The sequence below is a fragment of the Oncorhynchus mykiss genome, chromosome 3 (genome assembly GCF_057628025.1).
Source record: "Oncorhynchus mykiss isolate SJ-2025 chromosome 3, ASM5762802v1, whole genome shotgun sequence".
Lineage (NCBI taxonomy): Eukaryota > Metazoa > Chordata > Actinopteri > Salmoniformes > Salmonidae > Oncorhynchus > Oncorhynchus mykiss.
Genome location: NC_143024.1, coordinates 31,391,598 through 31,406,005, shown reverse-complemented (window position 1 = coordinate 31,406,005; position 14,408 = coordinate 31,391,598). Strand labels below are relative to the sequence as shown.

At 44.2% G+C, this 14,408-nt stretch overlaps 1 protein-coding gene across 1 annotated transcript in view; it reads left to right on the top strand.

The window, feature by feature from the left end:
* dnah5 (dynein, axonemal, heavy chain 5) overlaps positions 1-10,142 on the top strand; it is a 67,438-nt gene extending 57,296 nt beyond the window's left edge. Inside the window, exons 64-78 of the mRNA XM_090228180.1 lie at positions 706-888; positions 2,629-2,872; positions 4,536-4,650; positions 4,935-5,125; positions 5,253-5,374; positions 5,667-5,816; positions 6,012-6,257; positions 6,688-6,907; positions 7,216-7,421; positions 7,557-7,760; positions 8,021-8,236; positions 8,603-8,815; positions 8,910-9,062; positions 9,233-9,464; positions 9,709-10,142. Coding sequence (XP_090084306.1) covers positions 706-888; positions 2,629-2,872; positions 4,536-4,650; positions 4,935-5,125; positions 5,253-5,374; positions 5,667-5,816; positions 6,012-6,257; positions 6,688-6,907; positions 7,216-7,421; positions 7,557-7,760; positions 8,021-8,236; positions 8,603-8,815; positions 8,910-9,062; positions 9,233-9,464; positions 9,709-9,860 — 2,847 coding nt within the window. The 3' untranslated portion in view covers positions 9,861-10,142. The remainder of the gene's footprint in view (positions 1-705; positions 889-2,628; positions 2,873-4,535; positions 4,651-4,934; positions 5,126-5,252; positions 5,375-5,666; positions 5,817-6,011; positions 6,258-6,687; positions 6,908-7,215; positions 7,422-7,556; positions 7,761-8,020; positions 8,237-8,602; positions 8,816-8,909; positions 9,063-9,232; positions 9,465-9,708) is intronic.
* The last annotated feature ends 4,266 nt before the right edge of the window (positions 10,143-14,408 follow it).

Here is a 14,408-nt window from a genome sequence, read left to right as displayed (position 1 = left end):
TCATTATCCCGTTCAGCAGGATTGAACATTTTGGAACGTTCAGATAGAAATAGGCTACAAAGATCAAACATGCCTCTCTGACATGTAGAATAAAGAATCACATCAACTTTATTCATGGAATTTCTATCTGCAACATTCAAGAACGTTTGGCAACTGAACATGGCCTTGGTCTGCTTAATCTGGACAGCTTTTGTCACAATGGAGTGGTTTGGGAATTAATTCTGATGTAACCAGTGGAACCACATTGTCTTTCTCTCTTCATGATTGTCTTTCTCTCTTCATGACTGTCTTTCTCCCTTCATAACTGTCTTTCTCCCTTCATAACTGTCTTTCTCCCTTCATAACTGTCTTTCTCCCTTCATAACCGTCTTTCTCCCTTCATAACTGTCTTTCTCTCTTCATAACTGTCTTTCTCCCTTCATGGCCGTCTTTCTCTCTTCATGGCTGTCTTTCTCCCTTCATAACTGTCTTTCTCCCTTCATAACTGTCTTTCTCCCTTCATAACCGTCTTTCTCCCTTCATAACTGTCTTTCTCCCTTCATAACTGTCTTTCTCTCTTCATGGCTGTCTTTCTCTCTTCATGGCTGTCTTTCTCTCTTCATGGCTGTCTTTCTCTCTTCATGGCTGTCTTTCTCTCTTCATGGCTGTCTTTCTCCCTTCATGGCTGTCTTTCTCTCTTCATGACTGTCTTTCTTCCTGCACCAGGTGAAAGTGGGAGACAAGGAGGTGGATGTGATGAGGGGGTTCCGTCTTTATGTGACCACTAAGCTCCCCAACCCTGCGTACACCCCAGAGATCAGCGCCCGCACCTCCATCATAGACTTCACTGTCACCATGAGAGGTCTGGAGGACCAGCTGCTGGGACGGGTCATCCTCACTGAGAAACAAGTCAGAAACCATGTCCAATCATATGCTTATGAAATCATGGATAAAAACATTTGAATGTATCAACAAAAGGTCATTTTGTTGTAGTTGTTTAATAGTGAGCATTTATTCAAATTGTACATAATGACTGTGACCACCCATTTTGAAATGTACTGAATCAAATGAACACAGAGAGCATGAACCCAGCCAGGTCTGTATGCAGAGAAATGTTAAAAGACCTGAAAAATGACGCCCAAAATCAGTGTCTGTCTGAATGGTGTGCCTGTTTATCTCTTTCTGTTGGTCTGAAATCAAATGAAATGTTATTAGTCACATGCGCCGAATACAACAGGTGTTTCACCTTACAGTGAAATGCTTACTTACGAGCCCCTAACCAACAATGCAGTTTAAAAATAATATGCATAAGAATAAGGGATACAAGTAACAAGTAATTAAAGAGCAGCAGTAAAATAAACAAAACTATATACAGTAGGGTACCGATACAGAGTCAATATGCGGGGGCACCAGTTAGTTGAGGTATTATGTACATGTAGGTCGAGTTATTAAAGTGACTAAGCATAGATGACAACAGAGTAGCAGTGGTGTAAAGAGGGGGGGGGGGGGGCAATGCAAATATGGGTAGCCATTTGACTAGATGTTCAGGAGTCATATGGCTTGGGGGTAGAAGCTGTTTAGAAGCCTCTTGGAACTAGACTTGGCGCTTCGGTACCGCTTGCTGTGCGGTAGCAGAGAGAACAGTCTATAACTAGGGTGACTGGAGTCATTGACAATTTTTAGGGCTAAATCTGACACTGCCTGGTATAGAGGTCCTGGATGGCAGGAAGCTTGGCGATGTACTGGGCCGTTCGCACCACCCTCTGTAGTGCCTTGCAGTCGGAGGCCGAGCAGTTTCCATACCAGGCAGTGATGCAACCAGTCAAGATGCTCTCAATGATGCAGCTGTAGAACCTTTTGAGGATCTGAGGACCCATGCCAAATCTTTTCAGTCTCCTGAGGGGGAATAGGTTTTGTCGTGCCCTCTTCACAACTGTCTTGGTGTGCTTGGACCATGTTAGTTTGTTGGTGATGTGGACACCAAGGAACTTGAAGCTCTCAACCTGCTCCACTACAGCCCCAGAATGGGGACGTGCTCGGTCCTCTTTTTCCTGTAGTCCACAATCATCTCCTTTGTCTTGATCACGTTGAGAGAGAGGTTGTTGTCCTGGCACCACTCGGCCAGGTCTCTGACCTCCTCCCTATAGGATGTCTTGTCGTTGTCGGTGATCAGGCCTACCACTGTTGTGTCATCGGCAAATTTAATGATGGTGTTGGAGTCGTGCCTGGCGGTGCAGTCATGAGTGAATAGGGAGTACAGGAGGGGACTGAGCACGCACCCTTGGGGGGCCCCTGTGTTGAAGATCAGTGTGACGGATGTGTTGTTACCTACCCTTACCACCTGGGGGTGGCCCGTCAGGAAGTCCAGAATCCAGTTGCAGAGGGAGGTGTTTAGTCCCAGGGTCCTTAGCTTATTGATGAGCATTGAGGGCACTATGGTGTTGAACGCTGAGCTGTAGTCAATGAATAGCATTCTCACATAGGTGTTTCTTTTGTCCAGGTGGGAACTCTCCTGTTCTGAGCTGTGTCTGACCGGTGTTTCTGCCTGTTGGAGAAGGAGTATACGGACCTGCTGGAGGATGTGACGGCCAACAAGAACATTAGTGTATGTGTCTGAACAGTGCTCTTATCTATCCCTGTTATATCTAGGAGTTGGAGAAGGAGCGCACAGACCTGCTGGAAGATGTAACGGCCAACAAGAGGAAGATGAAAGAGCTGGAGGACAACCTGCTGTATCGTCTGACCTCTACTCAGGGTTCCCTGGTGGACGACGAGACCCTCATCATCGTCCTGGGCAACACCAAGCGCACCGCCGAGGACGTCACACAGAAACTACAGATCTCAGCTGAGACCGAGATCCAGATCAACACCGCTAGAGAGGAGTACAGACCTGGTGAGTTGGTTGTACTGTGGTTAGGATAGAGTTATTCTCAGTACAGACCTGGTGAGTTGGTTGTACTGTGGTTAGGGTAGAGTTATTCTCAGTACAGACTTGGTGAGTTGGTTGTACTGTGGTTAGGGTAGAGTTATTCTCAGTACAGACTTGGTGAGTTGGTTGTACTGTGGTTAGGGTAGAGTTATTCTCAGTACAGACCTGGTGAGTTGGCTGTACTGTGGTTAGGGTAGAGTTATTCTCAGTACAGACCTGGTGAGTTGGTTGTACTGTGGTTAGGGTAGAGTTATTCTCAGTACAGACCTGGTGAGTTGGTTGTACTGTGGTTAGGGTAGAGTTATTCTCAGTACAGACTTGGTGAGTTGGTTGTACTGTGGTTAGGGTAGAGTTATTATCAGTACAGACTTGGTGAGTTGGTTGTACTGTGGTTAGGGTAGAGTTATTCTCAGTACAGACCTGGTGAGTTGGTTGTACTGTGGTTAGGGTAGAGTTATTCTCAGTACAGACTTGGTGAGTTGGTTGTACTGTGGTTAGGGTAGAGTTATTCTCAGTACAGACTTGGTGAGTTGGTTGTACTGTGGTTAGGGTAGAGTTATTCTCAGTACAGACTTGGTGAGTTGGTTGTACTGTGGTTAGGGTAGAGTTATTGTCAGTACAGACTTGGTGAGTTGGTTGTACTGTGGTTAGGGTAGAGTTATTCTCAGTACAGACTTGGTGAGTTGGTTGTACTGTGGTTAGGGTAGAGTTATTCTCAGTACAGACCTGGTGAGTTGGTTGTACTGTGGTTAGGGTAGAGTTATTCTCAGTACAGACCTGGTGAGTTGGTTGTACTGTGGTTAGGGTAGAGTTATTCTCAGTACAGACTTGGTGAGTTGGTTGTACTGTGGTTAGGGTAGAGTTATTCTCAGTACAGACCTGGTGAGTTGGTTGTACTGTGGTTAGGGTAGAGCTATTCTCAGTACAGACTTGGTGAGTTGGTTGTACTGTGGTTAGGGTAGAGTTATTCTCAGTACAGACCTGGTGAGTTGGTTGTACTGTGGTTAGGGTAGAGTTATTCTCAGTACAGACCTGGTGAGTTGGTTGTACTGTGGTTAGGGTAGAGTTATTCTCAGTACAGACTTGTTGAGTTGGTTGTACTGTGGTTAGGGTAGAGTTATTCTCAGTACAGACTTGGTGAGTTCGGGGGGTTGTACTGTGGTTAGGGTAGAGTTATTCTCAGTACAGACTTGTTGAGTTGGTTGTACTGTGGTTAGGGTAGAGTTATTCTCAGTACAGACTTGGTGAGTTCGGGGGGTTGTACTGTGGTTAGGGTAGAGTTATTCTCAGTACAGACTTGGTGAGTTCGGGGGGTTGTACTGTGGTTAGGGTAGAGTTATTCTCAGTACAGACTTGGTGAGTTCGGGGGGGTGTACTGTACCGGTTTGTTTTAGAGTATGGGTCAAAACATTTTGGGCTCTTTATTGATTGGCTGACCAACCAATCACAGTGCTCTGGTGGACAGCAACAGGCACTAACCACCTTGTGTTGACTGTTCTTCAGGAGCAATCTGTTCCTCACACTTTTCCAGTGGGAAGTTTGTTTGAGCAGAAATGTATGTATGATAATATAGAATGAGCGTTGTCTGTCACTCACTGTCAGCCTGTGTGTTATTGTGCTGTTACAGTGGCCACCAGAGGCAGCATCCTGTACTTCCTCATCACTGAGATGTCCATGGTTAACGTCATGTACCAAACGTCACTACGACAGTTCTTGGGAATCTTTGACCTCTCTCTGGCCAGGTACAGTAGTAATACACTTTGTCTCATACTGAATAACATATATTTGTATTTATGTATTTCATTCAAATTGTTGGTCCTCAGATGTGGTTCAGTCATTTTATGTGACCATTGAATTGAATGAATATGTAATCAACGATTTTTGAATTGACACTGGGAGATTTGTGCTTTTGCATAGTTTTTTGTGTAGTTGTAGGAGTTGCCTGATTCTTGAAGTATAATATCTGAAACCATAGAAACAGTTTTAATATTAACATAATAACCACCACACTATGCCTTCTGAACAGATCAACCAAAAGTCCAATTACCAGCAAGCGAATAGCGAACATAATTGAGCATATGACCTTTGAGGTGCACAAGTATGCAGCCAGGGGTCTGTATGAGGAGCACAAATTCCTGTTTACCCTCCTGCTGACGCTGAAGATTGACATGCAGAGTAACCGCGTAAAACACGCCGAGTTCCTCACCCTCATTAAAGGTGTGAAACAAACTCCATCCTCCAATTAATTCTACCAATCTGTAGTCCACAGTTACTGAAATGTTGAATAGCAAAATGTTGTTCATTGCTCACAGACCATTGAACATCCTCTGTCTGTCCTATGCAGGAGGTGCCTCTCTGGATCTGAAGGCTTGCCCCCATAAGCCTGCCAAGTGGATCTTAGACATGACTTGGCTCAATCTGGTGGAGCTCAGTAAACTGTGGCAGTTCTCTGATATCCTTGATCAGGTGTGTTCCCCACGCGGTGCTTCCTTACGCTGCTACCTAATGTGTCACACTCTCTAATACCCTCCCTCAATAAGTCTGTTTCATGGCCCCCTCAATAAGTCTGTTTCATGGCCCCCTCAATTAGTCTGTTTCATGGCCCCCTCAATTAGTCTGTTTCATGGCCCCCTCACCCCGGTAAACCCCCCTATTCATTGTAGTGCTCCTCTATGATTACAGTGCTCCTTTTACTCCTCTGAGCTCTGTCACATATGGCATTGAACTAGTCATTGTACTGAGCTGTGTGTGTGTCCAGATCTGTCGTAATGAGAAGCAGTGGAAGGCATGGTTTGATAAGGAAGCCCCTGAGGAGGAGGTGATCCCTAATGCCTATGACCAGAGCCTGGACTGTTTCCACCGCCTGCTGCTCATACGCTCCTGGTGCCCAGACAGGACCATCGCACAGGTACACCGGTAACTCTCATTGAATGATTAAGTAATTAATCAATCAATCCAAGACATAATACTTCATGAAATGTATACGCTTTTTGGTATTTTCATCAAAGCTTAGGACTGAGTTTTAGAGTGTAATTCTACTGCATATTTCTTGAATCCAATAGCAGGTGACTTTTTAAATACACCTTGACCTGTTATCCTCCAGGCCCGTAAGTACATCATGGACTCGATGGGAGAGAAGTATGCAGAGGGAGTGATCCTGGACCTAGAGAAGACGTGGGAGGAGTCAGACCCCCGGACCCCGCTCATCTGCTTCCTGTCCATGGGCTCAGACCCCACCGACTCCATCATCGTCCTGGGGAAGAGGCTGAAGATAGAGACGCGCTATGTCTCCATGGGCCAGGGACAGGAAGTCCACGCACGCAAGCTGCTCCAGCAGACCATGGCCAATGTGAGTCCTGAACACAGCATTACAGTACACACTCACTGGACTCCTAACAGTCAAGTTATAATTATCCCTTGTCTCCAGGCTATTGCGCTTGGTGAAGAAGTCTAGTGAGCGAAACTCATTTATTAGGTATCGGCATTCTGCCATGAATTCCATGGTCCATGCCATCTCATTTGTAATCAAATTGGGAATTAAAATAGCGATAGGGATGGAATATGAATTGAAATTGAACCATGGTGTTAATGAAAATGGATGTGATTGATTTAGACCGTATTAGACTGTATTAAAAATGAAATGGACTAACACCACATGCATCTCCCTCACATTATTAATTTAATTACATAATGACATTAGTAATGAATTACTCTCCCAATATGGACAATTAACTATGTCATTTTTTTTCTCCCCCATTTTTTTCAAAATGCACACACAGGGTGGCTGGGCCTTGCTCCAGAACTGCCACCTGGGCCTGGACTTCATGGATGAGCTGATGGATACTGTGACAGAGACAGACGCCGTCCATGAGACCTTCCGCCTGTGGATTACTACAGAGGTCCAAAAACACTTCCCCATCACACTGCTGCAGATGTCCATCAAGTTCACTAATGAGCCTCCACAGGGACTGAAGGCAGGGCTGAAGAGGACTTATGGAGGTGGGTCACACCACAGTTCACACATACATACAAGTATCCATGCATGTGTACGCACCTACACAAACAAATACACATATACACCCCCATTTCTTCTGGTTAACCCTAAACAACAACACTTAACCCTTAATCTAGCTTCATGTCCAAATTCTGGTTCAACCTTAGCCTCAACCACAACCTTAATCCTAACCCTAGCATCATGTCCACATCCCAGTTCAACCCTAACCCTAGATTCACATCCATATCCCGGTTCAACCTTAGCCTCAACCACAATCCTAATCCTAATTCTAGCTTCTTGTTTGTTGCCCCAGGCATTAACCAGGACCTGCTGGATGTCAGTAACATGGTCCAGTGGAGGCCCATGCTGTATGGGGTGGTGTTCCTCCACTCTACGGTCCAGGAGAGGCGTAAATACGGCCCCCTGGGCTGGAACATCCCCTACGAGTTCAACCAGGCTGACTTCAACGCCACTGTGCAGTTTGTTCAGAACCACCTGGACGACATGGACATCAAGAAGGTAGGTGCAGAGACGAGAAGCTCCTGCTGTAACTAAGTAAAGCTCTATCTTTACTTCTACTGTTAGTACTGCTACCTGTCTTCCTATGTAAGATGTGTCTGTCCCTGTGTTGATGGTAGTCTGACGTCTCCCCAGGGTGTATCCTGGAATACAGTGCGCTACATGATCGGGGAGATCCAGTATGGCGGTAGGGTGACAGACGACTATGACAAGCGTCTGCTCAACACCTTCGCCAAGGTCTGGTTCAGTGAAAACATGTTTGGACCTGATTTCTATTTCTACAAAGGCTACAGCATTCCCAAGTGTTCCAACGTGGACCAATATCTGACATACATTCAGGTCAATCCATTTTTCACACTCAGTCTCTCCTACAGTTTACAGTGCTGTGTAACATAAGATTGAATTAATGTAGTCAGACTGCATGAAGATGTGTGCTGTATACATTGTTTGGCATTGAGGCATTTGATAACACTTCCTATGAATAACTTGTTCATAATGCATTATAAGCAGGTATCCACAATGCATTACATGTTTTACTGTAGTTTGGTAATGCACAGACATGCGGACTCTAATCCTAATTTATGTGTTTTCCTCTGCAGGGCCTACCGGCTTACGACACACCAGAGGTGTTTGGCCTGCACCCCAATGCTGACATAACGTATCAGAGCAAGCTGGCCAAAGACGTCCTGGACACCATCCTGTCCATTCAGCCTAAGGACAGCTCCAGTGGCGGAGGGGAGACCAGGGAGGCCATTGTGGCCAGGCTGGCTGACGACATGCTGGAGAAACTACCTCCAGACTACATACCGTTTGAAGTGAGTAGCACTGGTCTGGAGTTAGCTAACCCTAATGGAAATAATCATCCACAATTAATACAGTGCTGACTATTAAAAATATTATTTCCCATAATACCTTGCTGCAGCAAGGTAGATCGTTAAAAAACTCTCACAGGGTGACGGCAAGTCATCTAACAATAACCCATGAAATAAAATGTATTTCTGAAATATGCCCCATGGTGCAGTGAAATCCACTTTGAAGGTAATGTTTTCACTGCAATAGAGGTTTACTTTTTAATGTTCAGAACTGTGTTATGCATTTGCATTCCAGTATGTTAAGAATCAAATCAAATCAACATTTATTTAAAGTGTAATTTCACAAGAACATGTTTTCAATATAACCAGGTGAGAGAGAGGCTACAGAAGATGGGTCTGCTCCAGCCCATGAACATCTTCCTGCGTCAGGAGATAGACCGCATGCAGAGGGTCATCGTGCTGGTCAGGAACACGCTGACCGACCTCAAACTGGCCATCGATGGCACCATCATCATGAGTGAGAACCTACGGGACGCGCTGGACTGCATGTATGACGCACGCATCCCCTCACGTTGGAAGAAGGTATGTTTATTACTGCCTCTGAGTACACATTTATTCAGTTTTCTACGCATGTATTCCATGTTCGATTTTCTACTTCTGTATTCCTGTGTTCTAGGCGTCATGGGCCTCCAGCACTCTAGGGTTCTGGTTTACTGAGTTGCTGGATAGGAACCGTCAGTTCCAGGCGTGGATCTTTGAAGGACGGCCCAACTGTTTCTGGATGACAGGGTTCTTTAACCCACAGGGCTTCCTGACCGCTATGAGACAGGTACAGATGGCACATTCGCACATTCTAATGCAATCACAATTGAACATACTTACTGACTTGGCTAGGCCACTGAGGTTATATTTAGAGTTTGCAGACACTACACAGTCATAGTTGATCATGAAGCTACAAAGACAAAGCCAGTCTATGTAACTCTGTTTTTGTGTGTGTAGGAGATCACTCGTGCAAACAAGGGCTGGGCCCTAGACCGTATGGTGCTGTGCAACGAGGTGACCAAGTGGATGAAGGATGACATCACTCAGCCACCCTCTGAGGGGGTGTATGTGTACGGCCTCTATCTGGAGGGGGCCGGCTGGGACAGGAGGAACTGCAAACTCATCGACTCTAAACCCAAAGTGTTGTTTGAGATGATGCCTGTAGTCAGGATGTATGCTGAAAATAATGGTGAGTGCTGTAGTCACTAGTTACTGTAACTTCCTGGAGACTCATTCAACAGTATCTCATTCAGCTGCTTGTTGTTTTCATCTATACATTATATGTTGAATATGTCAGCAGAAATGATCTAACTTTTAGGTTCAATGGTTACGGTATGTCAGACCAACTGAATGGACAACATGCAGTGAAAAAGAAACTCATGTGATCATCGTGTATAAGTAATGGATGTTTATCGTTGCTGTGGGCATTTCAGGTGTCAAGGATGCCCGGTTATACTCCTGTCCCATATATAAGAAGCCTGTAAGGATGGACCTGAATTACATTGCTGCTGTGGAACTAAGGACTGCTGCACCGCCTGAGTACTGGACACTACGTGGTGTGGCACTGCTGTGTGAAGTCAAATAACCCATTTCTATATTGTATTATATGCCTACATCTTGAAGAGTTGTGCTTCAGTGGTTAAAGGGGCAATCTTTCAAACTACAACATAGTTGACACCCTACCACTGTTTTGTTAAACAGCTGAAGGATGTGACTGGAGAAATGTAACCACTCTCAAAATGGATGTACCCTTTAAGGATTAAAGGGGGGCAGTGTCTTCATTTAGATTATAGTGGTAGGCTTCCGTAATAAAGTTTCACCTATCACTGGGTTGCAGGAATAATAGAAAATAAAGCTGCACACACTATCTATACCCCCAAGTATTTCATATCTGAACTATTTTGGGTGTGTGTTTACTTATTTTACTTTACTCCTTCTTTTTGTACTCCCCATAATATGGTTGTTACTACACTAATAAACAGTTGAAGTAGGAAGTTTACATACACCTTAGCCAAATACATTTAAACTCAGTTTTTCACAATTCCTGACATTTAATCCTCGTAAAAATTCCCTGTTTTAGGTCAGTTAGGATCCCCACTTTATTTTAAGATTGTGAAATGTCAGAATAATAGTAGAGAGAATTATTTATTTCAGCTTTTATTTCTTTCATCACATTCCCAGTGGGTCAGAAGTCTACATACACTCAATTAGTATTTGGTAGCATTGCTTTTAAATTGTTTAACTTGGGTCAAACATTTCGGGTAGCCTTCCACAAGCTTGCCACAATAAGTTGGGTGAATTTTGACCCATTCCTCCTGACAGAGCTGGTGTAATTGAGTCAGGTTTGTAGGCTTCCTTGCTCGCACACGCTTTTTCAGTTCTGACCACACATTTTCTATAGGATTGAGGTCAGGGCTTTGTGATGGCCACTCCAATACCTTGACTTTGTTGTCCTTAAGCTATTTTGCCACAACTTTGGAAGTATGCTTGCGGTCATTGTCCATTTGGAAGACCCATTTGCGACCAAGCTTTAACTTCCTGATTGATGTATTAAGATGTTGCTTCAATATAGCCACGTAATTATCCCACCTCATGATGCCATCTATTTTGTGAAGTGCACCAGTCCCTCCTGCAGCAAAGTACCCCCACAACATGATGCTGCCCCCCCTGTGCTTCGACTTGCAAGCCTCCCCCTTTTTCCTCCAAATGTAACGATGGTCATCATGGCCAAATAGTTATATTTTTGTTTCATCAGACCAGAAGACATTTCTCCAAAAAGTACCATCTTTGTCCCCATGTGCAGTTGCAAACCATTGTCTGTTTTTTTTATGGTGGTTTTGGAGCAGTGGCTTCTTCCTTGCTGAGTGGTCCTATGTTGATATAGGACTCGTTTTACTGTGGATATAGATACTTTCCTCCAGCATCTCCACAAGTTCCTTTGCTGTTGTTCTGGGATTGATTTGCACTTTTGGCACCGAAGTACGTTCATCTCTAGGAGACAGAACACGTCTCCTTCCTGAGCGGTATGATGGCTGGGTGGTCCCATGGTGTTTATACTTGCGTACTATTGTTTGTACAGATGAACGTGGTACCTTCAGGCATTTGGAAATTGCTCCCAAGGATGAACCAGACTTGTGGGGGTCTACAATTTTTTTTTCTGAGGTCTTGGCTGATTTCTTTGGATTTTCCCATGATTTCAAGCAAAGAGGCACTGAGTTTGAAGGTAGGCCTTGAAATGCATCCACATGTACACCTCCGATAGGCTAATTGACATCATTTGAGTCAATCAGAAGCTTCTAAAGCCATGACATCATTTTCTGGAATTTTCCAAGCTGTTTAAAGGCAAACCTCTTTGGGCTAGGTGGAGTGCTAGTGACCCACCTCACCAACATCTGGTGAAATTGCAGAGAGCGAAATTAAAAATACAAACATTGTCATATTAAATAAACTATCAAATTTAAGACGGAGAATAGTATGTTCAATACCGGAGACAAATAACGAAGTGGGCGCCCTCACAAGACTACAGTCCAAATGAGAGCCACCTTGAAAAACTACAAATTCTAGCTAATTTTTCAAAAAACAAGCCAGAAACCCTTTCTATAGACTGTTGACATCTAGTGGAAGCCATAGGAACTGCAATATGGGAGGTTTTCCTTTGAATATTCCATAGACAAGTGTTTGAATGGGTGATGACCTAAAAAAAAAAATCTGGATGGATTCTCCTCGGGTTTTTGCCTGCCATATCAGTTCTGTTATACTCACAGACATTATTTCAACAGTTTTAGAAACTTCAGAGTGTTGTCTATCCAATATTACCAGTTATATGCATATCCTAACTGAAACGTTCGTCGTTGGGAGAAAGAGAGGAGGACCAAGGTGCAGCGTGGTAAGTATTCATATTCTCTTTTAATGAAAACGAATACTCAAACAAAAACAACAAAACATGAGAACGAAACGAAAACAGTCCTGAACGGTGAAATACAAACACAGAACAGAAAATAAACACCCACGAAACACAGGTGGAAAAAGGCTACCTAATTATGATTCTCAATCAGAGACAACTAACGACACCTGCCTCTGATTGAGAACCATACCAGGCCAAACTCAAAACACAACATAGAAAAACAAACATAGACAACCCACCCAACTCATGTCCTGACCATACTAAAACAAAGACATAACAAAATAACTAAGGTCAGAACGTGACACTAGCTTCTGGGCCTGAGTAACAGGCAGTTTACTTTGGGCACGTCAGTCATCCGAACTTCCAAATACTGCCCCTAGCCATAAGAAGATTTGTTAAAGGCACAGTCAACTTAGTGTATGTAAACCTCTGACCTACTGGAATTGTGATCAAGTGAATTATAAGTGATATAATCTGTCTGTAAACAATTGTTGGAAAAATGACTCGTGTCATGCACAAAGTAGATGTCCTAACCGAGTGGTTGAAAAATGTGTTTTAATGACTGATGTGAAAACTGAAAACACACCTCAAACATGTTAACTTATTAGAAGCGCACATAGTAAGACGTTGAAACACAGTTTAAGAGGATTAATTCATTAACTTCATGTTAGATTGTTTCTTACTCTGAAAATAGTCTATGAGCTAGGATAAACGCAGTTGCCCCATCACTCCTATTGGTTTTTATCTAGCGGTGGTTAAAGTTAGCTGAAATTTGTCGTTGCTGTTTAAAGAAATACGAGACATGGATTACAGTTTTTCCTGGCTCATATACTAGCACACGTGAACAATCACAACTGTAATAAGATATCCAATTAGTTTAGCTGTCTTCCCAAATGTCCTGCAGTCAGATCAGTGAGTCACACATCAACCAGAGAGAACGGAGGAGGAAGGACAGAGGGGTCTGGTTGCAGTTTCTTGCTCCCCTCCTTCCCCACCCCATCCCTCTGTGGTCTTTTCTCTGCCCTGTTGGACTCTCAACCTCCTGAATCCCCCTCATCCTCCTCTTGCTGAATGCTCTCTTTCCACCTGACTTCTATAGCACAGATGTATCAGTGCACACCTCTTGGTTACGGATGGTGTAGACGACAGGGTTGATGCACCATGAGTAACACAAACAATGTGTTGAGACAAGTGAAGGGGCAGAGTTTGCTTGTGTAGTTGCAGACGGGTTAGACAGAAGATTATTGGCACCAGCTACAGTAGAAACATACAGAGGTAGGTTACAGTTCTACAAGCACGGTGGTTGTCTTGTAGGGGAGGGCTACAACAGCCCTGCGTGCCTCATTGTACATACGCCCAAAACAGAGGCAAGTACTTCAGATTGAAAGAGTTGGGGTGATGCCGGGAGAGCCATGGAACAGTACTTCTTGCACAGGACTAAAGCTCACAATTCTAGACTCACATAGCAGCCCTGCAGTGGCTCTATTAAATGCACCATGTGTGTCCCATGTTGAGCTGGACCAAGTGATAATTACCAGCAATGGCACTCAGTACCCAGACAAGCTCAAGGCAAGCCACACATGCCTGGATGTCATTATGCTCAGGTAGTGGATGCTGTGGCAAATAAACACATCGTTCTATTGCCATGAGGGCCAGAGTCATCTGAGCGCTCCAAAGGATCTTTCTATTGCCATGAGGGCCAGAGTCATCTGAGCGCTCCAAAGGATCTTTCTATTGCCATGAGGGCCAGAGTCATCTGAGCGCTCCAAAGGATCTTTCTATTGCCATGAGAGCCAGAGTCATCTGAGCGCTCCAAAGGATCTTTCTATTGCCATGAGGGCCAGAGTCATCTGAGCGCTCCAAAGGATCTTTCTATTGCCATGAGGGCCAGAGTCGTCTGAGCGCTCCAAAGGATGGTACCCATAATACTAAAATTTTCCATTCAACATCCCCTGATAATCACAGTATGTTGGAGCAGAACAGATTGCAAAACAATGTATGCTGCAATGCAGCTATGCAAAAGACCACATATCATCTGAAAATGTAACAAAGTGTAGAAGCGCTCTTTAAGTGTCACCAGAGAGAAGAGAAAAAGAACGACTAAAAATCAGAAAGGTATATGTTTTCCCTGAAGCGATGTGCTGGAAAAAACAGGCAGACAGATCCCGCATGGCTTGCCCCTCTTGAAAAGTTGTCCTGTTCAGAAGGTGAGGTTTAGAGAGAGCATTC